The following is a 24,533-nucleotide window of genomic DNA, read 5'->3' as shown; positions in this document are numbered from 1 at the left end:
ATACAGTACCCTTGCTGCCCATTAGATCTGGATTGCAAAATAGGCATTAGGCTGAGTTAACCAAGACACATTTCTGAGTAAGAGCTCCAGGTTAGAGTAGGTTTATTTATAATCTACCAACCTGTCAATATTTCATTCAAATGGATGACTAGGTGAGCAAACATACATCTCGCAGGGTTACTGGATTGTTTCAAGGGGGGATAGATACTTGGAGTTTAATTTCATACAGTATGTGTGAAGAATTCTGTCATAATTATAAAGGGAAGGTAAACACCTTTAAAATCCCTCCTGGCCAGAGGAAAAACCCTTTCACCTGTAAAGGGTTAAGAAGCTAGGATAACCTCGCTGGCACCTGGCCAAAATGACCAATGAGGGGACAAGATACTTTCAAAGCTGGAGGGGGGAGAAACAAAGGTTCTCTTGGGCTGTGTGTTCTTTTTATTGGGACCAGAACAGGAATGCAGGTCAGATCTCCTGTAAAGGGCTAATAAGCAATCTAGTTAGATATGGGTTAGATTCTGTTTTGTTTAAATGGCTGATAAAATAAATTGTGCTGAATGGAATATATATTCCTGTTTTTATGTCTTTTTGTAACTTAAGGTTTTGCCTAGAGGGATTCTCTATGTTTTGAATCTGATTACCTTCTAAGGTGTTCACCATCCTGATTTTACAGAGGTGGTTCTTTTACTTTTTCTTCAATTAAAATTCTTCTTTTAAGAACCTGATTTCTTTTTCATTGTTCTTAAGATCTAAGTGTTTGGGTCTGTGTTCACCTATGCAAATTGGTGAGGATTTTTATCAAGCCTTCCCCAGGAAAGGGGGTGTAGGGTTTGGGAGGATTTTGGGGGCGGGAAGACGTTTCCAAGCGGGCTCTTTCCCTGTTATATATTTGTTAGACACTTGGTGGTGGCAGCAATAAAGTCCAAGGGCAAAAGGTAAAATAGTTTGTACCTAAGCTGGTAAAAGTAATCTTAGGGGGTTTTTCATGCAGATCCCCACATCTGCACCCGAGAGTTCAGAGTGGGGAAGGAATCTTGACATGGTGGGAGCAGTGGGATTAACTTGTAATCATTTTGAGATCAATTTGAGATTTTTTGAACCAGAAGCACAGATTTTAAAAGGAAAATTTTTTCCCTTTGGGCTGTTGGAAAGCAGGTTCTAAGCTGAAAGCAGTTAGAGGTTTTTTTTTGTCTCTGCCTGGGGGCCAGAGCAGAGACAAAAGGGATTTGTCTTTTGTGAGCTGGAGTTTTCTCTACCTAAAGGCAGGGTAGTTAACCTCCTGCAGGGAAATTCACAAGTCTTCACTGACCTGAAGTTGTTTTTTTACCTAAGAGCAACTAGAGGGGTTTTCTGTCTATTTGTCTGGAGACAGAGGGGTTAGGGTTTTTTTAAAGGATTTTTCTGTAGGCTGACAATCAGTATCAGAGAACACAGGTATCCGGTTACAGCACAACCTATTTTTTTTTCTGACAAGCCAAGTTTTGTTTGTTTGGTTGTTTATTTCTACCTCTCGGGTGTAAAGTTAGTTAAAAACAGAGAGGCAAAGATGACAGAGCCCAAGGCAGAAACAGCCAAAGAGGCTGCCTACAGGTGAGAACTGGAGGCAGCGAAAGAGGCAGAAAAACACCAAGAGGCTGCTCACAGGAGAGCTATGGAGGCAAAGGAAAAAGAAATGGAGGAGAGGGAAAAAGAGAAGAAGCATGAACTGGAGTTGGAGAAGGTAAGGGCTGAGCGGAATCTGCTGGATAACCCTAACCATCCTTCCCCAACAATCCACAAATGGGAGCGACTATGTCCACAGTATGATGAATCCAGTGATATTGCTGAATATTTTCTCACCTTTGAGAGACTGTGCACTCTCCATAAAATTCCTGAAGCTCACAAGATGACCACATTGGTCGCAAAATTAACTGGAAGAGCTATGGACATTTTCAATAAAATGCCTATTGATGAGGCTTCTGACTATAATAAGTTCAAGGATTTGGTTTTAAAGCAATTTCAAATTACATCTGAAATGTACAGAGTAAAATTTCAAACCCTTAAGGGAGGGCCTGGACTAAGTAATGTGGTTTATCTAAACCAGATGAAGGATCTGTTAGATAAATGGGTCCAAGGAAGGGGTGTCACTAGCTTTGACGGAATGTGTGATTTGATAGCTCAAGTTTTAACCTAAGCTGGTAAAAATAAGCTTAGGGGGTTTTTCATGCAGGTCCCCACATCTGTACCCTAGAGTTCAGAGTGGGGAAGGAATCTTGATATGGTGGCAGAGCGGTTGTCAAGGTTCTTTCCCCACTCTGAACTCTCGGGTACAGATGTGGGGACCTGCATGAAAAACCCCCTAAGCTTATTTTTACCAGCTTAGGTTAAAACTTCCCCAAGGTACAAACTATTTTACCTTTTGCCCTTGGACTTCATTGCTGCCACCACCAAGCGTCTAACAAATATATAACAGGGAAAGAGCCCGCTTGGAAACGTCTTCCCCCCCTAAAATCCTCCCAAACAAGTGGGACAATTTGCCCCAGACCCCAAGCCCCGCAGGGGCCCCCACGAGAGTTTTCAGGGGCCCCCACGAGAGTTTTCGTCGGCACTTCGGTGGTGGGTCCTTCAGTGTAGCCAACACACCCGGAGTGAAGGACCCGGCGCCGAAAACCTGCCGGCACTTCTTCTGCTCTGGGTCTTCGGCGGCAATTCGGCGTCGGGGGTCCTTCCACTTCATGTCTTCAGCAAAGTGCCCTGAAGACCCAGAGCAGAAGAACCCCCGCTGCTGAAGACCCTAGGCCCCCTGAATCCTCTGGACAGCCCTGTGTGGACCCTAACAGTCCTCCAGCAGCTGTCCATAATGACTGACATTGACTGCTCCAGCCACAATTGTGAACTCCACTGCCTAGGGGCCACCGTGACTGGAAGGCCCCCCTCTGCTTTAAAGCCCTGTGAATTTTTGAAATGCCTTTTCCTGATTGTCCAGCTTGGCAACCGCATCCAGCAGCTCTCCATTGCTATGTGCAACTGCTCAGCTGACCATACTGGCTACGCACTCCAGGCATGCTCCGGTTTGGAGCAGACAGGAGATATTGGATCTCCTGGGCCTGAGGGGAGAAGAGGCTGTGCAGGAACAGCTATTCTTGTCAGCAAGTTAAAGAAGTATGGGCTGGGTGAATGGACTATAAGGTGGATAGAAAGTTGGCTAGATCGTCGGGCTCAATGGATAGTAATCAATAGCTCCATGTCTAGCTGGCAGCCAGTATCAAGCAGAGTGTCCCAAGGGTCGGTCCTGGGGCCGGTTTTGTTCAATATCTTCATTAATGATCTGGAGGATTGCGTGGATTGCACCCTCAGCAAGTTCGCAGATTATACTAAATTGGGAGGAGTGGTAGATACGCTGGAGGGTAGGGATGGGATACAGAGGGACCTAGACAAATTAGAGGATTGGACCAAAAGAAATCTGATGAGGTCCAACAAGGACAAGTACAGAGTCCTGCACTTAGGATGGAAGAATCCCATGCACTGCTACAGACTAGGGACCGAGTGGCTAGGCAGCAGTTCTTCAGAAAAGGACCTGGGGGTTACAGTGGATGAGAAACTGGATGAGAGTCAATAGTGTGCCCTTGTTGCCAAGAAGGCTAGTGGCATTTTGGGCTGTATAAGTAGGGACATTGCCAGCATATCGAGGAATGTGATAGTTCCCCTCTATTCTGCTTTGGTGAGGCCTCCTCTGGAGTAGTGTTTCCAGTTTTGGGCCCCACACTACAAGAAGGATGTAGAAAAATTGAAGAGAGGACAACAAAAATGATTAGGGGACTGGAGCACATGACTTATGAGGAGAGGTTGAGGGAACTGGGATTGTTTAGTCTGCAGAAGAAAAGAATGAGGGGCGATCTGATAGCTGATTTCAACACCTGAAAGGGGGTTCCAAAGAGGCTGGATCTCGACTGTTATCAGTGGTGGCAGATGACAGAACGAGGAGTAATGGTCTCAAGTTGCAGTGGGGGAGGTTTAGGTTGGATATTAGGAAAACCTTTTTCACTAGGAGGGTGGTGAAGCACTGGAATAGGTTACCTAGGGAGGCAGTGGAATCTCCTTCCTTAGAGGTTTTTAAGGTCAGGTTTGACAAAACCCTGGCTGGGAGGATTTAGTTGGGGATTGGTCCTGCTCTGAGCAGGGGTTTGGACTAGATGACCTCCTGAGGTCCCTTCCAACCCTGATATTCTATGATTCTGTGAACTGGGTCAGTCATAGCTAGGGTGACCATATTTCCCTATGCTGAACACGGGACACCTGGTAAAGTTACTCGTATTCAAGCCTGTTCAATGCCAGTCAATCAGAACTATGCAGTACAAACGTTCAAATTAACATTGAGTTGACTAAGCCAATGGTATTTTGGGCTGTATAAGTAGGGGCATAGCGAGCAGATCGAGGGACGTGATCGTCCCCCTCTATTCGACATTGGTGAGGCCTCATCTGGAGTACTGTGTCCAGTTTTGGGCCCCACACTACAAGAAGGATGTGGATAAATTGGAGAGAGTCCAGCGAAGGGCAACAAAAATGATTAGGGGTCTGGAACACATGAGTTATGAGGAGAGGCTGAGGGAACTGGGATTGTTTAGTCTGCGGAAGAGAAGAATGAGGGGGGATTTGATAGCTGCTTTCAACTACCTGAGAGGTAGTTCCAGAGAGGATGGTTCTAGACTATTCTCATTCGTGGAAGAGGACAGGACAAGGAGTAATGGTCTCAAGTTGCAGTGGGGGAGGTTTAGGTTGGATATTAGGAAAAACTTTTTCACTAGGAGGGTGGTGAAACACTGGAATGCGTTGCCTAGGGAGGTGGTGGAATCTCCTTCCTTAGAAGTTTTTAAGGTCAGGCTTGACAAAGCCCTGGCTGGGATGATTTAATTGGGGATGGGTCCTGCTTTTGAGCAGGGGGTTGGACTAGATGACCTCCTGAGGTCCCTTCCAACCCTGATATTCTATGATTCTATGATTCTAAGCCCATTAAAAAGAAATACAGCATAGTTGGATTCTTTTTATTTACCTTCTTTAAGGCTTTAGGGTTCACCTGGGTAGAGGTGACACACACACACTCCTACCCGCCCCACACGCGGAGCGAGGTGACACAGACACACACACTCCTGTACACCTTTCTTACACGGGGGGGTGGGGGCGTGACCGACTGACCCAACTCTCCCTGCCCTGCGCTCTCTGCACCTGGCTGGCTGGACCCCTGGGATGGACCCGCCTCTCCTGGTACCTGGCACCACATCTTTCTGAGGCAAAACGTGGTGGGGCACACAGGGTTGCATGCCCCCGCTCCCCAGATTTCTGCCAGGGTTCACACCAGAATGTGACCATCAGCAGCCTTTCGGTACTGTGCAGGAGAGAAAGGACAGAAACTGCTTCCAGCCGTAGGGGAGTGGGGGTGGAGAGGAGGGATGACCTGGCCCATGTTTTTTGCAGAACTCCTCTCTTCCCCCTCCCCATGGCTGGAAGCAGCTTGTCCCTTCCTGCCTGCACAGTGTCGAAAGGTAGCTAACACCTCCAGGCTGCTGCTGGCCACCGACATAACCCAGCTGCCTCTGGCTACAGCACGGGCAGGAAGGGGTTAAGCCCTAAGTATGCATTGTGCACCAGGGCCCAGGGAACCTGACTGCAAGGGCTTCCGCAAACCGGGCCAAAGAGGTGGCTCAGCAGAGTATCATGCACATTGTGTAGAGAGTTGTCACTTTGGATGGGCTATCACCAGCAGGAGAGTGAGTTTGTGTGTGGGGGGGTGGAGGGTGAGAAAACCTGGATTTGTGCTGGAAATGGCAGGACAGTGGGGTGGGAGGAGGTATTGTTTCATGATCTCTGTGTGTATATAAAGTCTGCTGCAGTTTCCACAGTATGCATCCGATGAAGTGAGCTGTAGCTCACGAAAGCTCATGCTCAAATAAATTGGTTAGTCTCTAAGGTGCCACAAGTACTCCTTTTCTTTCAGCAGGGTAGGGTGCTTAGGGGATGGAGCAGCCCCACACTCCCTGGGGGCAGAACCCAGGGCAAGGGAGAGGATGCTAAGCCCCTTCCTGGAGGGCTGCTGTGGATCCTGCATGGCCGGGGTGTGAACAGGCTGGAAATCACTTCCCTCTGCCCCGCCACGCCAGAGCTTAGCTGAGGGGCGGAGAGGCTTCCCCATGGCAGTGCTGTGCAGGGCTTTGGCATATGCAGGGCTCGGCTCCTCCTGGCCAACATCCCGGGCCAGAGGGTCTTGGCCTTTCCTGTGGCGCCAGCCCAGCCAGAGGTAGTGGGGGAGGGAAGGAGCCTGCAGGCCAGGCAGTTGGTGAGCTGAGCGCTCCGACCAGGGGCTGGTTCTCTGCACAGCACTGGGAGCATGACGCAGCCAGCCAGGGGGGATATGGCACAGCAGTGGGGCTGGGGGGTGAAGGGGCAAAGCAGGGAGAGGGCAGGAGAAGAGGAGCATGTAAAGGGCCAATGGGTGGGCAGCAGAGGCGACACGTAACTGGCCGCTGCCTGGCGCCTGCCTGAACTCACCCACCACCGTAGCACGCAGCCAGCACTCCATGAAACTTCCATACTCTACAATCTTCTACTGAAGTTTCTAGGGAGGGCTGCCTTATTTCTTCCTCCGCTGTAGGACACTTTCCCACGCTAGTCAGTGAGAACTTTGGCAGGCACCATTGCAATACATAAGCAAGCAGCATACAAGCCCCTGGCAGCTTCGAGACACCACCAGCAGTTGTGTTTTGTTACCCTCAGGAGTGAGATATCAGCTAAAATCGCCACTGCCTGTGGAAAAGGGTGCCAGTAATTCAGTGCCATTGCCCTATACTCATAGTTTCATGCAATGAGCTATTCCCTTCTCATTTCTCTCAACCTGGTCGGCCATATTCACCATGGCTGGTGTTAAGAGTTGTGTCATACACAAGCACTGCAAAGCAGAAGTGTCAATGAGCATGTCTTGTTTAAAACCTCAGGGGAGCAAGGGAAGGGTGTTTTGAATCTTAACTTCCATTTTCAGTTGTGACTGTACTGTCAATGGTACCTCTGTGTGTTTTATCTGCAGCTGAGGCCTTGAGGGGGTCCCCCTAAAGATCCATAGAACGCTTGACTCAGGTAAGGATGCGGGATGACATGTTCAATGAGATCCTGCAAGCCAGTTCTGCATCAGACCCCATGAGCAAAGGGCCAGGAGGGTGAACATTGCAGACTGTATGGAGACAGAAAGCAGACAGGAGAAAGACTCTGGAGTCCCAGCAGGAAAAGGAGAGGGAGGTGCACCAGGACATAATGCTGCAGCCTCTTGTGGTCCAACAGGTTCAACAATGAGTGACTCATCGCCGTTTGGTAGTCCACAGAGAGCTCAATTACAGCATCTCCCTACACATCTGCCTCCCATGTGGCATCAGGGGCCACATCCCTACCCCTATATTACGGACAACCCCTGCTTCACATACACTGTGAGAGCCATGGATTGCTCTATGTGTAGGTAAATTAGAAAGGAATGTTCTTTCCCCTAGTTAAGTTTTGTTCCATTAGTTTATTAAGTTTTTAATGAATTTGCTTTTAAATTGCAGAGATTTTTTTCACGGTTTTGTTATAGAATAAAATAATTAATCTTTATTAGTTCACAACATAGGCTGCAGAGTGCCTAGTGGTATGGAAAGCACCCATTTACTTCTTAATGGACAACTCACAGGATCAATGACAAACACTGTGTAATCATAAATGTACAGCAAGCACCACAAAATTAATAGGTGCATTGACAGTGCTGTATTCACAGGTGTACCCCAAGCACCACTCAGTACCCAAAATTGCAGGGCCAAATAGAGCACAGAACACCACAACACACTAGTGTGGCTCACTCAAAGGACTCTTTCAAAGCCTTCCTGACCCATATAGCTCTGTGTTGAGCTCTTCTAATAGCCTTTGTGTCTGGCTGTTCAAACTCAGCAGACAGCCTCTCTACCTCTGCCCTCCATCCCAGCAGCAACTGTCCCCTGTTTGCTTTACAGATATTACGCAGGACACAGCAGGCAGTTATAACCTTTGGGATATTTTTTTTCACTGAGCTCCAATCTTGTGAGTAAACATTACTAGCGTCCCTTCAATCTACCAAAAGTACATTGAAGTGTCATTCTGCACCTGCGGAGCCAGTAGTTGAAGCGTTCCTTGATGCTGTCAAGGTGGCTGATTGCAGCTTCATAAACCATGGGAGCAAGGGATGGGTTGGGTCCCCCAGCATCATTAGTGGCATTTCAACATCACCAATGATAATCCACCAGTTAGGAGACAAAATCCCTGCTTGTAGCTTTCTGAACAGTCCTGTGTTCTTAAAGATACTGGTGGCATGTCCCTGTGCAGATCAGCCAACATAGATGTTGGTGAAGCATCCCGGTGATCCACCAACACTTGCATAACCATAGTAAAGAAGCCCTTTCTGTTGATGTACACTGTGGCAAGGTGGTCTGGTGCCAGAACAGGGATATGCGTGCCAGCTATTGATCCTCTATAATTCATGAACCCCATTGCTGGAAATCCATCCACTATGTCCTGCACATTGCCAAGAGTCACAGTCCCATGTAGCAGAGTCACAGTCCCATGTCCCCTGCACACTTGCATGACAACTGCCCCACTGTGGATTTTCCAACTCCAAAATGATTTCCCACTGACTGGTAGCAATCCAGCATTGCAAGTTTCCACAATTCAATCGCTACTCACTTCTCCACAGTCAGGGCAGCTCTCATTTTAGTGTTCTTGTGCTGGAGAGCTGGGATGAGCTTGACTCACAGATCCAGGAACATGGCCTGATCCAGCCAAAAGTTCTGTGCCCATTGCTCATCTTACTGAATCTGCATTATGATGTGACCCCACCAGTCACTGCTCACTTCTTGGGCTCAGAAGCAGCGCTCTGCTATCTTCAGATACTAAATTAATGCCACCAAAAACCTTGAATTCTCTCTATGTCCCATAACATTCTGTCATCCAAGAAATTGTCATGTTCCAGGCTGATTTGGGTCTTCTTATGTGCCCTGTGCTTACAATGCTTATGACAATAGTGCAGAGCTGTGTAGGCTCCATGCTTCTGTCTGAGATGGAGACAGCGAGGAAGGTTGTGCGGATCTCAAGGGATTTTTAAAAAAAGGCACAAAAATTATGAGATATAGATGACATTATGGGGTGGAAACAGTTGCATGCTGGGAAGTTGACCCCTTGCTCCCAGTCACTCCTGCACGATATGGTTCTGACCCACCATGCATTACCAAAGCGTCCCAAAGGACAGTGTGTTGGAGGGTGGCAGGTTTCACCCTGGAATACCTATCCACGGTGCACCACACTGTGCCCCGACACAAACACTCCTGATGAGCACGTGCAGCACCAACTCAAGCCACTAAGTATGCACGTGCACAACAATACACTAACTGCAGTGGCTTTATGCCAACACAACTGGCATGGACCAAAGTCTGTAGTGCAGCCATGGTCTCAGTAGCACTCGAATTCTGATGGCATCAGCCAACCAAAAAACATATCGTGGACAATAAAAGGATTAGATATAAAATGTGGGAATTTTTATTGAGGGGGGAGAGTATATGTATTGTTCTAAATATGTTCAAACTCAGACCTGTTTTGTAAAAGAATATTATTTATAAACTGGCTTAGACTGTAGGAGTGCATAAACTACATCCAAGAGCATGGGATGAACAGACAGACAGCTTTGATTGGCTGACACGGGGTTCCAGGTTACGTGTGTGTGTGTGTGTGTGTGTGCCCATCACTAAAGCCACAATGTTGAGGCTTCTGCAGTTACGCACCTTCCACAGCTCCAATTACACATGACAAGGCAAATGATAAAGGGAAACCCATGTTATGTTCAGTTCACAATTCTGGTTTTAAAATTATTAAATTTAGAAGGAAAATACAAGATCAAAGAAAATGGAACTACCATGTATCCCCCTTACAGGAATGGACAGATGACAAATAATCCTGCAGGAGGGTTGGAGGGTAGTCCCCACAATGAAATTTCATGCAACACACACATAGCGTTTTAACCAAATATAAACACCGCATCTGAGCCCTATCCTGCCTTCCTTGTGCACCCATAACTCCCACTAATTTCACTAGACAGGGCATGCAAGGAATGCAGACAAAGGCACAGCCACATGTTACGAATTTTACCTGGTAGGACACGCACACAACTACTGCGAATTATACCTGGTAGGACACGCACACAAATGCTGCGAATTATACCTGATAGATCACGCACAAAACTGCTGCTAATTATACCTGATAGATCACGCACAGTTCGAATCTAGGCTGAGGCACATGAACAAAATCCACAACTGCAGAGTTCCCAAAAAACACCAAGTTTATTATGCTTGAGCATGGTGCCCCCCTGCTAGCCAGGAGGGGACCCCCGAATACAGATTATACAAAGGTTATATACCTCTTAGCAAAGCATGTTGCCCTCGTGCATCGGAAACCTTAGCCAATAAACAAACCCTTTTCTTATCTACCACCTCTCTCTGCTTGATGCATTCCTTGTGCTAAACTAGTATGTTAATTACACAGCATGGTCCTAAAGCAGTGAATCAGTAACTTTTATTATCAGGATGGGAGGCCTCACATCAAAGGCTAGGAGATAGGGAGTTAGGGACAGACAAAGAACAGATACCGGGAGTCAAGGCAGGCTGGAGACAAGGAGGAGGATTTTCACAGGAATGCAGTATCTAAGGAACACTTCTCCTGGTGCATGATATGCTTGCTTTTAGACAATGGTGAGCCCCAAACCAAAATGGAGTCACATGTGCTAACTTTTCCTTAACACACATAAAAGGAAGTTGAGTGAGAATGTGAGAGTCCTGAAGCCATTCTGAGGGGGGCATCAACAATGTGGGGAAGGGAGGACCTGGTTTCCCCTAGTGGTTCCATCTATGAATGCAGGACTGGCCCTTCATTAGGAACCTAAAATCTATAGCAGCTTTTTAGGAATGAATTGAATTCAAGGGTCTTCAGCCCAGCAGGCAGCTGAAGCCACTTGGTGAAAATCAGATGTTGGTACTAAAGAAAATGAACAACACCAATGAAAACTTTAAATCTGACTCATATTAATAATAATAAAGTACAGCACCTAGGACAATGGGGTACTGGTCAATGACTAGGGATCCTACAGCATTTCCTGAGATGCCAGAGATTCAGGGGAGACCCGTTTCTATCCAGAACCAGAGCCTTCAAGATGGCCTTCGGGGCTGACATAGTCTCTTTTCTACGGTTGCACAGTGCCCAGCACAATAGGGCCCCAATCCTGATTAGAGCCTTTTGACACTACTGCAGGATAAATAGTGAGATGTCTGCCCCGATAATGATCTGTCCTGTTGACTCAGCACAGCTCGGAGGTGGAGAGCTTCTCCAAAATCATCACTGGTTGTAGGCTGCTACCTAATCTTAAGTGCTGCCGCACGCTCACATTCAATGAAAATCAACCAATTACAAACCAGATATACAGGGAAAAGACCTTTCAAGTTAAACTAAAAGGACTCTCCTTTATCATGATTGGATGCTTAATACAGGCTCACTCCTCTTCCTATTGAAGTCAATATGAGTTTTGCCATCAATTTAAATGAGAGGAGCTTTGTGCCCTTAAATCAGTGTTTCATTTCATCTACTTGTACTTGAAAAGAGAATTTTATAACAGTTCCAATGCACACCTGGGTACGATAAAACAGATACATTTTGCAGAAGCTGCATGTCTTAGAGTGCGGCACAAAACCATGCATGCATAGCTCATTAATGCAGCATGCGCTGGCTCCCTGCATATGTTGCCCCTCTTGATCAACCCTGAGAGAGCTGTGAGTTTCTCAGCACCGACATTCACTCAATCAGATCTTTACTATGATGAGTTAAACGAAAAAGAATCAGAATGTTCAGCGACTCGGCATCATGCCCATCTGCAACGGATGGAGTTTTCACTTTGAGCAACTACTGACAGCAGTTTTGAATTTACTAGGGAGTTTGAGACAGAAAAATAACCCAGGTGATGTTTATCACTGCAGAAAAAGAAACACCTTTTGTTAATATTATAAGCCTTGCAATTGTACATATCTATTAACACTATAAACAGAAGACTTAAATCAGCAATAGAGAGAGATTTGTACAATACATCCCATTTTACAAGCCAGTTAGCTGCTGCGTCTGTCCAGTTTTACTTCCAGCTGCAGTAGAAATAGCATTTTGTTTATTCTTTCACCACAAAGTGCAATCAGAAAACATTTCAAGAAACTTCACGGGCAAGACAGAAGCCAGCACAATCGAGTTTTATCAGTGGAAGGGACTTCTCAGCCTATGGGATATATAAATGGTGCAGAACCAGGAAATAGACCAAAGCATTCACTTCTCAGCACATACAAATGGCGATACTCATGTCTCCCCCGTCGTACGAAATTGAGGGCAGATCTACACTAGAAGCACTGACATAGCGCCGGCGAGGACAGTGCTTAGGTCACTGTAACTTGCGTTGCTTTGGCGGGTGTCTTGGGCTCTTGCAGAAACATTAGTGTCTCCATCTTAAGAGGATCTTTGCTCTGGCAGTTGCATACATGTGTCTAAAAACATGATTCTGATCTAATTTACACTGATTCTACAGTGGTGTAACTCCAATAACTTCAATGGAGTTAACTCCTCATTTACACCAGCATCAATGAGAACAGATTCCTGGCTGGTGGTTTTATAAATGGATTTTCAAGCATAACAAATTGTAAATATGAGCAAAAATCCAAATGCACTTTGAACAGAGGAAACCTTTGGATCAGGATCCGGCCTTTGCTGATTAGGCCGGTTGCTACTGTAAACATTAAAAGCAACTTAACACTCTGGAAATTTCATCTAACTACCTGTCACACTGGAGGGCACAAAGTTGCTTAATCTTCACTAATTGCATTCCTAATCAAACATGAAAACATGCTGCATACACATCAATTTGGTTAGCAAATTAGAGTATTTTTAATAAAAAAGATAGCAGCCTAATATTCGCCTCCCACTCCCTAACTGAAATGATGATTGAGGAGGAAGTGATCAGTACATGTGCTTAATGGACCTGATTTGAGGGTCTCATGGAGTGAACATGTGATTGGGAGCCCCAGAAGCTTCTGAGTTTTAAGGTGGCTCTGGCACTGAATTGCTGTGTGGAACTGGGCATGTCTTGACCTCTCTGTCTCATTATCCCCTTGTGTAAATTAAACATGGTGATAACACCTGCTGTGCAGCAGTGTTGTGATAATCAAGATTACACCATCAGCAATGATGCAGAGTGCCATAGAAGTGTTACGAATGTGACAAAGTTCCTCCTCTACCTTGGTGGGTCTTGCGCTTATTGGCGGATTTGCTCGCCTTGGAGCTTCACGGCAGCCCTTAGTTTGGCCGTTTTCGTGAACCCACAGTCCAGGTCAACTCCTCCTGTGTCTGACCAGGAGTTGGGAGGTTTGGGGGGAACCCAGGCCCCCCCTCTACTCTGGATTCCAGCTCAGGGCCCTGTGGAATGCAGCTGTCTAGAGTGCCTCCTGGAACAGCTGCGTGACAGCTACAACTCCCTGGGCTACTTCCCCATGGCCTCCTCCCAACACCTTCTTTATTCTCACCATAGGACCTTCCTCCTGGTGTCTGATAATGCTTGTACACCTCAGTCCTCCAACAGTATGCGTTCTCACTCTCAGCTCCTAGTGCCTCTTGCTCCCAGCTCCTCACACACACACCACAAACTGAAGTGAGCTCCTTTTTAAACTCAGATGCCCTGATTAGCCTGCCTTAATTGATTCTAGCAGCTTCTTGATTGGCTGCTGGTATTCTAATCAGCCTGCCTGTCTTAATTGTCTCCAGAAGGTTCCTGGTTGTTTTGGAACCTTCCCTGTTACCTTACCCAGGGAAAAGGGACCTACTTAACCTGGGGCTAATATATCTGCCTTCTATTACTCTCCTGTACCCATCTGGCCTGACCCTGTCACACGTATTATACCTTTAGAGAACAATGAATGGCCTTTACTATCAGGAAATAGGATTTTCCAACATAAACTGTTAATGCAAAGTACATTAGGGACCAGCCTTGGAAAGTCCTGACTCCCTATAGCATGGTTTTAATTGTTACCCAAGTACTAGCTAATCTGCCTTTTACTAGATTTGCCCATGTGGCTTTCCGGACACACCAGAACACAGCCCTATAAAATATGCAACCCATAATGCCAACACGACGCTGTTCAAAGGACTGTAATGAATGGTCATTTTTCCAGTGACCTTCAATCAATTTCTGAGAGGGTGGGAAAAAAAATAATTTTAATACAAAAAGGTAGAGATGTTTATATAAAATGTTGCTAGTGCTTTCCTGACCTAGTGAGTGCAGTACTGCGTACTGTCAATAAGACTGGATCAGGAAGATTATGTTTTACAGGTATAGGACTTGATTCACCTCTGTGCCAGCACCCTAGGGTAGGCAAAGGGTGTTTGTGTTACCCTAACACTAACTGTACCTCTTGTGTTCCTGCCAGAGGATAGCATATTTAATGGGAGTCAGGACTCCTTTGAGAGCCCTGCTGATGGAGATTGCTTGTGCAGAGATATGCCAAATCAGGGCATCTCCCAGACATAGCTGGAAGAAGTTTTTCAGACTAAAGTCCCACCCCCCACACACCCCGAAAATGGCAGATTTGGGTCCACTGAAACATTTTGTAAATTTGTGTTGAATTCACTAGTTGTTTCAGTTACCGCCCCCAGCCCCCCAAACCCCAACAAATCTGAAGAAAATCATATTTTGTTTTGACTTTTTCTGTTAGTTTTGAATTTTACTACAATGTTATTAAAAAGGTTAAAACTTGGCAATGAAATGTTTTGTTCTGAGTTGAACAAATATTGTATTCAATCCAAAACAATTGTTCTTCATTTTTTTTTTTGGTTTGCTGAAAAATTCAAAGTTTTTCTTTTTTAGTCAACCCAAAATGAATGCCCCCCCCTGAATTTTCTGGATCAGCCAGTGAACCAAGATATCAGCTATTCATATAGCTCTACCTCCAGCGACTCTCGCTAGCGATGTATACTTTGGGGGCTGCACTGGCAGAAGTGGTGGAGAGTACTGCTGCAGCTGCTTTGCACTGTCACAACCCCCTTCTGGGTCTCGTGAGAAGCCAGTGTCTTCACAGGCTGAATCAAGCTCATGGTTGTATAGGAGCCAAATATAATGGACTGGAATGCAACTGAGAGTTTGAATGCAAGAACAGCCTTGCATCTGGCATGCCAATATAATACAAGGCTTTATCACAAGGGTACATTATGTTCTGGTCTGCTTATCTTACTTTATTTTCTATACAGGAGACTATCTGGATCTACAAATGATATAAAAGATGTGGAATCCGGGGGTGTTCATTGAATAGATGCTATGCAAAAAGGACAAATGACCTCTTTTAAAAACAGTTGAGTGTTTGAAATTAGAGGTCTGTTGAACACTGACGGACATGTTGGTCACATTTTTGTCGGTTTCACCTAGGATGCTATGGAGGGACAATAAAATCTCTTGGTTCAGGGCATAAATGAGAGCTGCAAGCACCAGGGAGATATTTCCACACTTTTCTCAGGCAGGGTACCAGACGTGATGGGTCAATGATCTGATCTTTTATGGTGAATCTTATTTTTCTAAGAACGTCTGTTTTGTTGCAGAATATTGAGCCTCTAACTGCCTTTGAAGGAGTGCGGTTTATTTTGCCTCTGTGACTTGCTAATGGTTATTACCCCAGGGGAGAGGGTTTGTACAAAAATATAAAAGGCATGGCTTGATGTTTGAAGTTTTGTGTTTTATTGTAGTTGGCACCAGAAATGTTTTTGATCTATGTTATGTTCACATACATCCTCTGTAAACAAGAATGCATCAATATTGGTTTCTTATGATTTTGTTTCAATGACTGTATGGTTTTTAAAAAATACATTCACAAACCACCTTATGTTTAAACACAATGATTCCCTTTTATTTCATAACTGTTCCCAAAAAACCCACAATAAAAAAAATCATTTAAAGCTGTGTATTCTGAACATGACACTTTAGGGGAAAAAAAAGTCATCAGTTTGCAACATAAATTAATGAGAAGCTTCTGGTTTAAGGTAGCCACAGTGAAAATATAAAGAGCTGGTGGCAATCACTGTCAGTGAAGAGATTTACTCTGATTCCATTTTAATTCCAGTATCCAACAACTACAGCAGTTGCTAAATTTAATCAGAAAAGTTATTGCTAAATAAAACCACCATTGCAATAAAAAACACAAGGGTGTGTACATGTGTGGTAGTGGGAGATGTGGGCTGAAAATGGAGGTCCTTTTCTGATCACTCAGTGGCAGCTCTAGGTTGAAATTATAGCTAGCCCAAATTATATATTTGCTCTTTAATTAAGGACACTTTTCAAAGTACCCACAGTGCTTTGCTGTGGCTGACAGCCTGAAGTCTCCCTACTGTTGATTTGGAGACCCCTACAGGAATGTGCAAGCCTAGGCTTGTTACTGAGGAGAGCTGGTAAGTGCTTTACTGTGGTTTCCATGGTGCTCAGTGAAGTACTGCGCTGATTTCAAGGTCCCTGCTGGAACATGCACTACAAGCTTTGCTGGCATTTACCATTTTCAGAATTTCCCACCACTTGCAGCTTCAACAATGTTAGTGCTAATTCAGACAAAATGCTGGCGGCCACTGGCATCACGCCCACAAGGTTGTGTAGACGTGCTCTGAGCATGCTTAAACGACAATGCCGTGGCTAACGTGCCATTGGCTGCCTGGAGGCTTGTCTGCATTAGGGCTCTCGCCATCCCTGCCATAGGTGGAGTGCCAATGATCCTAGCAACAGTGGGAAATTTCAGATAGATAGGCTCGTGTATACACAGCCAGACAGTCTGAGCCACCGAAGCAACTGCCCCTGCACAGATCCTGTCCATCAAACCAACAGCCATGAATAGTGCTTTGAACAGAGCTAAAGATCAAGTTATCTTACTAGGGTTTTATTTTCTGACTGAGACTAGCACCCTGGTGACTTAATGGCAGAGGCTCAGAAATGGAGCTGTAAAGCTGCCTGGATTCCCTTAACTGCCTCTAACCTACGAAGCTGCCATGTTGAAACTTTAAGAACCACAGGCCAGAAGTAGCATATTTTCACCAACTTGCTATACATTTGCCCCGGATTTCTGATTTTTATTGTGCTCTCACTGATGGTATGGCCAGCAACCAATTTTAAATGACTATGAACAAAACTAATGCCTACCGGCACAATAATGGATGGTGCAGTCCATTACAGGGCCGGGGGACTGACAGTGTGAGATTCTTTTTTAATCAGTGAAGGATTCAGATTTGACCAACGACAGTTGATTTGTTTTTTTAATAGCATCATTATTACTACATATAATATCAGAGATTGCCAGTTAAGCTCTCTACATCTTCCTGGAGCTAACAGTGCTGCAATAAACAGCGAAATGAAAAACAAAACAAAAACGAACAAAACGAGGTAGGTTAAAAACAGCAACACAGATCTCGTTATGCAACACCCTAATACCACGGGCAGCCATGCTTGTAGCTATTGAGAAAAAAAAAATCCCAGATACTCACTTAAAATTTAAATCAGTTGAGCAGAGTTTTAAGGACACAATTCAACCTGAACTAAATACATACATATTTCTGCACAGATGTTGTCGTTCACTGTATGTTGGGTAATTCGGGGGGAGTGGAGGAGGGGCAGAAAGTGATTATAGTTTCAGAATCGTCACTCAAGAAACCCTATTTTTAAAAATTCTTTACAATTCGGCTGTGCAATCTCCTTTTGGCTTGGTTTAGTAGCTAATCCCCTCTCTCCCCTACACTGAGCAGACACTGGGCCTCTCAGAACCTTCTAACTTGCCCGTCCCAGTCTTCATATCTGGAGACGAGACAAAGTCAACAGAAGCCACGTTATCACTGGGGCCACAATCCTTATCGGTGCTAGGCACACTTAGCTATCACTGACTTCCAGGGCAGTTCTGAATGCACAGCATCACTCTTAAGTGGGGCCCAACCATTCAGCTGTGCACACCCAATTAGTTCTCAGTATGACTGGATCCTAAATTAAAAACCCTGTCATCCAAGTGGCTCCATGCATCCCTCCAAATACATCTGTCACCTGAATGATCTTGTGTTTCTCTCAGCCTTTGTTCCATCCCCTTCTTTTGCCTTGACCTCTTGCATAAAGTAGCATGGGGGAAAAAATGCTAATACACCCTCCCACTGTTTTCAGGAGTAACAACAAACGACACTACTTTCTCTATCAACACACACTATTATGTGAAGATCCAGATAGAAATATGGACTGACAGACTGACAAAAATGTTGTTGATTTTATTAGTCTAAGGCTAGTAGTTTAGCCATTTAAAATCCATTTCCCAAAAGAGGGGAAAAACTATTATTTTTCTTTTCTTTAAAAATCCATTAAGCTGTTGCTGCCAAAAGCAACATGTAAATGTTGGTGAAGGCAAAAGATTTCCCAAAATTACTTAGCTATATGGTTATGGCCTTCATCGCAAAGATAAAAGGTACATTTATTGTGCTGTCTTTCACCAGTTTTAATTAATAACTTTACAGCAAACTATATATTTGATGCTAGCAGGCAGACAGAATTAAAAACATACTTTTTGACACTATTTTCTTCCCCATTCTTACAAAGTAGGGGACAAAGAAAAAGTAAAATAAAAAAATTCATAACCCACTATAACACAGCTTAATCAGGAGACCATCAGAGGTTTCTTTCTCTACTTTTGAAGTGCATATGTCTCTTTCTGCCCCAAACATAGTGTTGCATTCTTAGGGATCTCCAGTGAATCCTCTCTCTCCATTACCAGACTGCAACAATGAAGGGTGTACTGTATTGTGAGAGTGTGTGTAGGGAGTGGTGTATTCCACAAGGCTTTCCGTATCTGCCTCGAGAGTGTTAGTCCACATGTTTAATGTCCTTTAAATTAGAAATAATGCCATGAAGGTAAGTGTCAAGCGTTCTTCTATTACCAGTTCATCATGGAATTTCTGTTGAGGGTCATGAAAAAAACTTGGCTACTTCCTCCAGATCTCACTGATGCAAAAAATACCTGTATGGGAAGAAAGGGGGGGGGGGGGAGTGAAACAAAAAAACAACCGCAACAAGTAGTTAATTGCATGTTTTTTCAGCTTTTTAGATTTAACAGCCACCAAATGTCTTTTAGTCATTAATGACCCAAGCTAGAGTCAAACAAGCAACCTAGAGATGGAAGGTTCCTTATCCCATTACCAATACCTTGAGCCAACCAGTTTCCCCTCTTCATTTTTTTTTAAAATTTTCTCAGGAGAGCTGAATGGAGACAGGGCACCTGGTTTCCAGTGAAATTCTACTTTAATCCTGTTTCTCAGGTAGTGTGACTGCAGTACAAGGAGGCTGTGATGGAGCAGAGAAACACCATACCAGCAGAGAAGGGATGAAAGAGAACCCAGTTAGCCCCACCCTACAATACATGCAGCTAACACCAGGCCTGGAGGGAGAAGAAAAGGAGAGGACCTGGCTCAGTTCAGGAATGTCTGGTGAAGGAGCAGGATGCAGCTCTGCCTCTCTGCATAAGGGTAGCTTCACTACAAGCCTGACAGCTGGGACAGCCACTGAGGCAGAAACAATGTGTCCCTGACCAGAAAAGACTCTTGAGGAGACTGGGGAACACCCAGTAATGAGTGGACTCTACGGTTTACTTGAAGGAAATTATGGGTCCAAGCCCCTCCAGTCTTCCAATCCCAATCCAAGGGGTGAAGGTTATAGAAGCATCCAGCAAACACAGGGGGATAGAGACTTTCCTCCACAATGTACACAGAGACCTGCAGCTGTGGGAGGGTGCCGGAAAGGTCCACAAGTGGACACTGCTCCAGGCAAGCCATTACAGAGGGCAAAAGTGTTGACGGATGCCACAAACAGTACTAAGTTTGAACCTTATACCTTGCTAGTATCTCAAGACGACATAAGAGTTTATGAACAACAACCTGGCAGAATTTTCTTCTAGGGGGGTCTCAGTCCATCATGTAACACAACCTCTCAGTCACTGCAGATGACAACATTCTTCATTCCCACATTTTCTATATGCAAAGGGACACTCTCCAAGACTAGTACAAGGAAACTGAAATCTAACACTTAAGACGTCAACTGAGAGAACTGGTGCTATCATCTAAGGGAAGTTCAGCAAGTTGGTTGTCTCTGTATTGGCTGTATTCTGAGCAAATTAGAACCACTGAAGAATGACCCACCGAGCCAGATCATCATTAACGTAGGTGTCAATAAAATTATGGGGCTTTCCTGACTTGCTGTCAGTACCAGAGAGGAGAGCTCAGCTTGGGGTTGCTCCATAGTGCCATGTTTATTATAGGCAGGACTTCCCATTTTAAGACCTTGTTTTCAATTGTTTATCACTTTGCCAGGCTGTTTGACCTGAAATTTTTCATGCTGGTTGTCTGCCTCAGGCCAACCTTTTGGAAAAATTCAGCCAAATTGTTCAGCCATTTCTGAGAATGAAATTAGGGAAAATTCTGTTCTTTTGCTATGTTAAAAAAAGCTGGTGACCTTTTCTTTGAACAACTCTAGCACCCCCATACTTCGTATCCGGGATTTGAAATTTGGCAGTGGGGTGGCCTTTACGATAGGGATGTGCCTGTTGCCATCCTTGTAGAATTCCACCAAGTTATAAGCCTTTGAAAAATCGCAGCTTGCACATGCTCAGCAGAGACTTTTGATTTTTAGCAGCTAAAAATCTCTAAAAATTCTGTCTTCATTGAGCATGCCCCATCCCCTCACAGCTCCCATGTGTAACCAGACTGTGCATCCACCATCTGCTCGCAGCTCCTACGTGCGAGTGGATTATGTATGTGTCATCCCCACAAAGCAGCTCAGCATGCTCCCTCCAGTCCAGGACTGCAGAAGCAAAAGCTGGCTGTTCTCTGTAATGGCTGCTTCCAGCTGGAATGGGGCTCAGGGCTGGAATGGGGCTAGGCACTGGACCTGAGAACAGGGAGCCTCTCTCTCTCCTGTACTCTCCGTGACCCCACTTTTCACACCCAGGTAATGTGGAAGGGGAATGCATTGGAAGACAAAAGCTAGGGCAGTGGGGAAGAAAAGGAGCAGAATGGGACAAGGAGTCTGGTGAGATTGGAACTGAAGGGGTAGGGGGAAGAAAGAGAGTAACTGGCTGGGCAAAGAGCCTGGGCTTAGGAAAAGTAGCCAGGGATGAGCAGACAGGATGGAACAGGGCCATGTTGGAGAGGATGGGGCAGAAGTCATCAAGTCTGGGGAAAATGTGTAGAAGAGTCTGTGTCCACTAGAGAGCACTCTCCTCCAAAGCCTGGAATGTAACTCCCAATTCCTGAGTCTCACCATTCCTCTGCTGTTAGCATACGTCTGTGAAACCCTTTGGCAAATATGGTCTCTCATCCCTCCCTTGTGCTGATCCACACAGAGGATGACATCCTATTACTGCTACCAGTTATTCCGTTAGCCCAAGAGGCAGAGATCTGTGCAGTGGATCTAAACAGTCCAACTCTGCTGATGAGTGGGTATCAATATGATGTCACATGATGGAATTTCTGCTTTATCAATTTGCTTTTTGAAAAACCTAGGAATCTACACACAAAAATCTACATTCAAAGAACATTATTAAGATTGTATCACAATGCGTACGCACAAGGGGATCAAATTAAGGTTGCAGAGGCAACCTTCATTCTGGCATTTCTTAACTTCTAAGTACTTGACTTTGCAACATTAATAATGTTCTTTTAATGTAATGTGTGTGTGTAACTGTAACTGACCTGCCAAGATTCTAAATGGATTTATTTCATGGAACTGATTTGTGGCCATGCAATATTTTAGAGTACAGGCTATTGTTTAGGTGAGGCAGCTTGAACTGGAGTATATATTTCAGCATCCATTTCTGCTGGATGGGGGAATGGTTATGCAGAAAATCATTATAATAGAATCTGTAAATGGAAACACAACTGATCCACTCCAGCTGATCAAAGATAGGCAAATGGGCCCATTAGGTTTTGAGCAGACTCCTCAAGTAGCTTTGTCATCACCACTTAGGAGAAATTCAAGCTGAGTCAACATAGGGCTTCTCTCCATTACTGATTGTCTCTACTTAAGAGAATTACTTGGAGTGGTTTGCTTGTGTGTTGTGTGCATTAAGCAGATCATCACATTGATTACTTATTAACCTCAAGACAAACTAGATCTGAAACCTCAAGGTAGCTGGTTGTATCTTAAAGATGTAAAGCACTGATGCACACTCTGAGGCAGACTTACCTTATCATTTCTTTCACATAGAAATTTTAACCTTTGAGCTCGCTTGTGCATAAATACTCCATCCAAATGTCCTGTCTCCACTGAACGGATCTCAATAGCTTTTTCTCCCCAGCCCATTATTTGATTGGAATGAATGTAGGCTGTCAAAAGGAATTTCCAAAAGAGCATTAAAAACATTTGGCAGGCTATTAATAACAAAATGGGCAAAGCCGCTCTCAACAATCAGTATTCAAAGACTGTCTAGAGGAATCAAGTAGCTCTCCATTTGCCAGAAGTAGCAGAAGCCAGCCACATCAAGAGAAAGCACTCAAATAATAGATAATAATAATGGTTCTTATATAGTGCTTTTTCCTCCATAGATCTCGAAGTGCTTTAACAAGAATAAAGCATCCTTATCCCCATTTTACAGATGCGGGAAACAGAGGAACTGAGAGGAGAAGCAAAGTCACACAGCAGGCCAATGGTAGAGCCAGGAGTTTAGAATTCAGGTTCTCCTGACTCCCCAACCAGTGCCCTCTTCACTGGAGCACATTGTCTCCCCGGTCTAGTGACTTTAAGTAGGGAGTCCTCAAGGCCCAATCTATGAATGGACAGCAACTAGGTCCATCATCTGAGTGAGAGCGGTCTGCTTTGATTGGCAAGTTCCCAAATGACCCCATCTTAGTTTCCTTTATTTCTCATCTTATTTTACATTTGTAAATGACAACGGAGAAGAGGAAGGGTTCACCTACCCACAGAAGTAGGCATTTCTCCCCACTGCAGCACCACGTCTTTAGTTATCCGTCCATAGGTGTTCACATATACCCCTTCATCCTCATAGCATACGAGCATCTCCATCCCATCCGTTTTTGGCAGGATGACAATGGCGTGAGGAGTGATATTGCCCTGAATCTGTGATTAAAATAACCCCCCCAAATCAGAATTAAATCAAAGAGGGGAAAAAAGTCTAAGAAAATCCCACCCTGTTAAACAGCTATGCCTGGGCATTTAAAGGATCGGCTCGAAAGAGAGTAATTTGTCACGTTTACCCCACCATCAAACTGTCTGAAGTGTCAAAGATAAACAGCCTCAGCCATTATAAGGAGATTGCAACATTTACACCCCCAGAAAACGGCGCCTGACATTTGACAGTACCATATATCAACTGCTATTGACCACTAAATACATCTTGTGTTCAAATGATAGCGAAACAGAAATTAAGAATACTGGGTACAGAACTGGGGAGGAGGAAATCTTCTCCTTTCTTGAATAATCAGTGTTTGGAGGAAGGATAGAAACTAGGATGCAGCTACTTTGCTTACATTTCTGATCTTCAGTCGCTAAGGCAACATGCTACCTTGGTGGCATTTCCTCCACCTTCCTGTCAGTTATCAGGCACTGACAGCACTATCAGGCAATGGATACTGTCCTAGATGAGCCACTCGTCTGATCAGATAGGGAATTCCTATGTTGATTTAAAACACAGTTCCAGCTGCCCCGTTTTCTCCAATGGTTTGCTCAAACGCTATATATAAGAACATAAAAACATAAGAACGGCCATACTAGGTCAGACCGATGGTCCATCTAGCCCAGTGTCCTGTCAGCCGACAGTGGCCAGTGCCAGATGCTTCAGAAGGAATGAATAGAACAGGGCAATTATTGAGTGATCCATCCCTTGTCGACCAACCTCAGCTTCTGGCAGTCAGAGGTTTAGGGACACTCACAGCATGGGGCTGCATCCCTGACCATCTCAGTTAATAGCCACTGATGGACGTATCCTCCATGAACCTATCCAATTCTTTTTTGAACCCACTTATATTTTTGGCCTTCACAGCATCCCCTGGCAGTGAGGACCACAGGTTGACTGTGTGTTGTGTGAAGAAGTACTTCCTTATGTTTGTTTTAAACCTGCTGTCTATTAATTTTATAGGATGACCCCTGGTTTTTGTGTCATGTAAAGGAGTAAATAACACTTCCCTATTCACTGTCTCCACACCAGTCATGATTTTATAGATTTCTATCATATCCCCCCTTAGTCATCCCTTTTCTGATCTGAACAGTCCCAGTCTTTCTGATCTCTCCCCATATGAAAACTGTTCTATACCCCAAAGCATTTTTGTTGCCCTTCTCTGTACGTTTGCCAATTCTAATACAGTATATCTTTTATAAGACGGGGCAACCAGAACCTCACGCAGTATTCAAGGTGTGGACATACCATAAATAGTTAAAG

The 24,533-nt window shown here is 44.7% G+C and overlaps 1 protein-coding gene across 9 annotated transcripts in view; it reads right to left on the bottom strand.

Moving 5' to 3' along the window:
• Positions 1-15,794: 15,794 nt before the first annotated feature.
• TNIK (TRAF2 and NCK interacting kinase) overlaps positions 15,795-24,533 on the bottom strand; it is a 302,646-nt gene continuing 293,907 nt past the window's right edge. For 8 of the 9 annotated variants that reach the window (XM_075132115.1, XM_075132113.1, XM_075132114.1 and 5 more), the window contains 3 exons: positions 23,056-23,215; positions 22,325-22,464; positions 15,795-19,106 (listed from right to left, as the gene is read on the bottom strand). In XM_075132115.1, the coding sequence (XP_074988216.1) occupies positions 19,023-19,106; positions 22,325-22,464; positions 23,056-23,215 (384 nt within the window). In that variant the 3' untranslated portion in view covers positions 15,795-19,022. The remainder of the gene's footprint in view (positions 19,107-22,324; positions 22,465-23,055; positions 23,216-24,533) is intronic. The other variant, XM_075132116.1, reaches the window with a different exon arrangement.

This window comes from Caretta caretta, chromosome 9, assembly GCF_965140235.1.
Source record: "Caretta caretta isolate rCarCar2 chromosome 9, rCarCar1.hap1, whole genome shotgun sequence".
NCBI lineage: Eukaryota > Metazoa > Chordata > Testudines > Cheloniidae > Caretta > Caretta caretta.
Note: the sequence above shows the minus strand (reverse complement) of the source record. Positions and strands in the feature narration are given on the sequence as shown.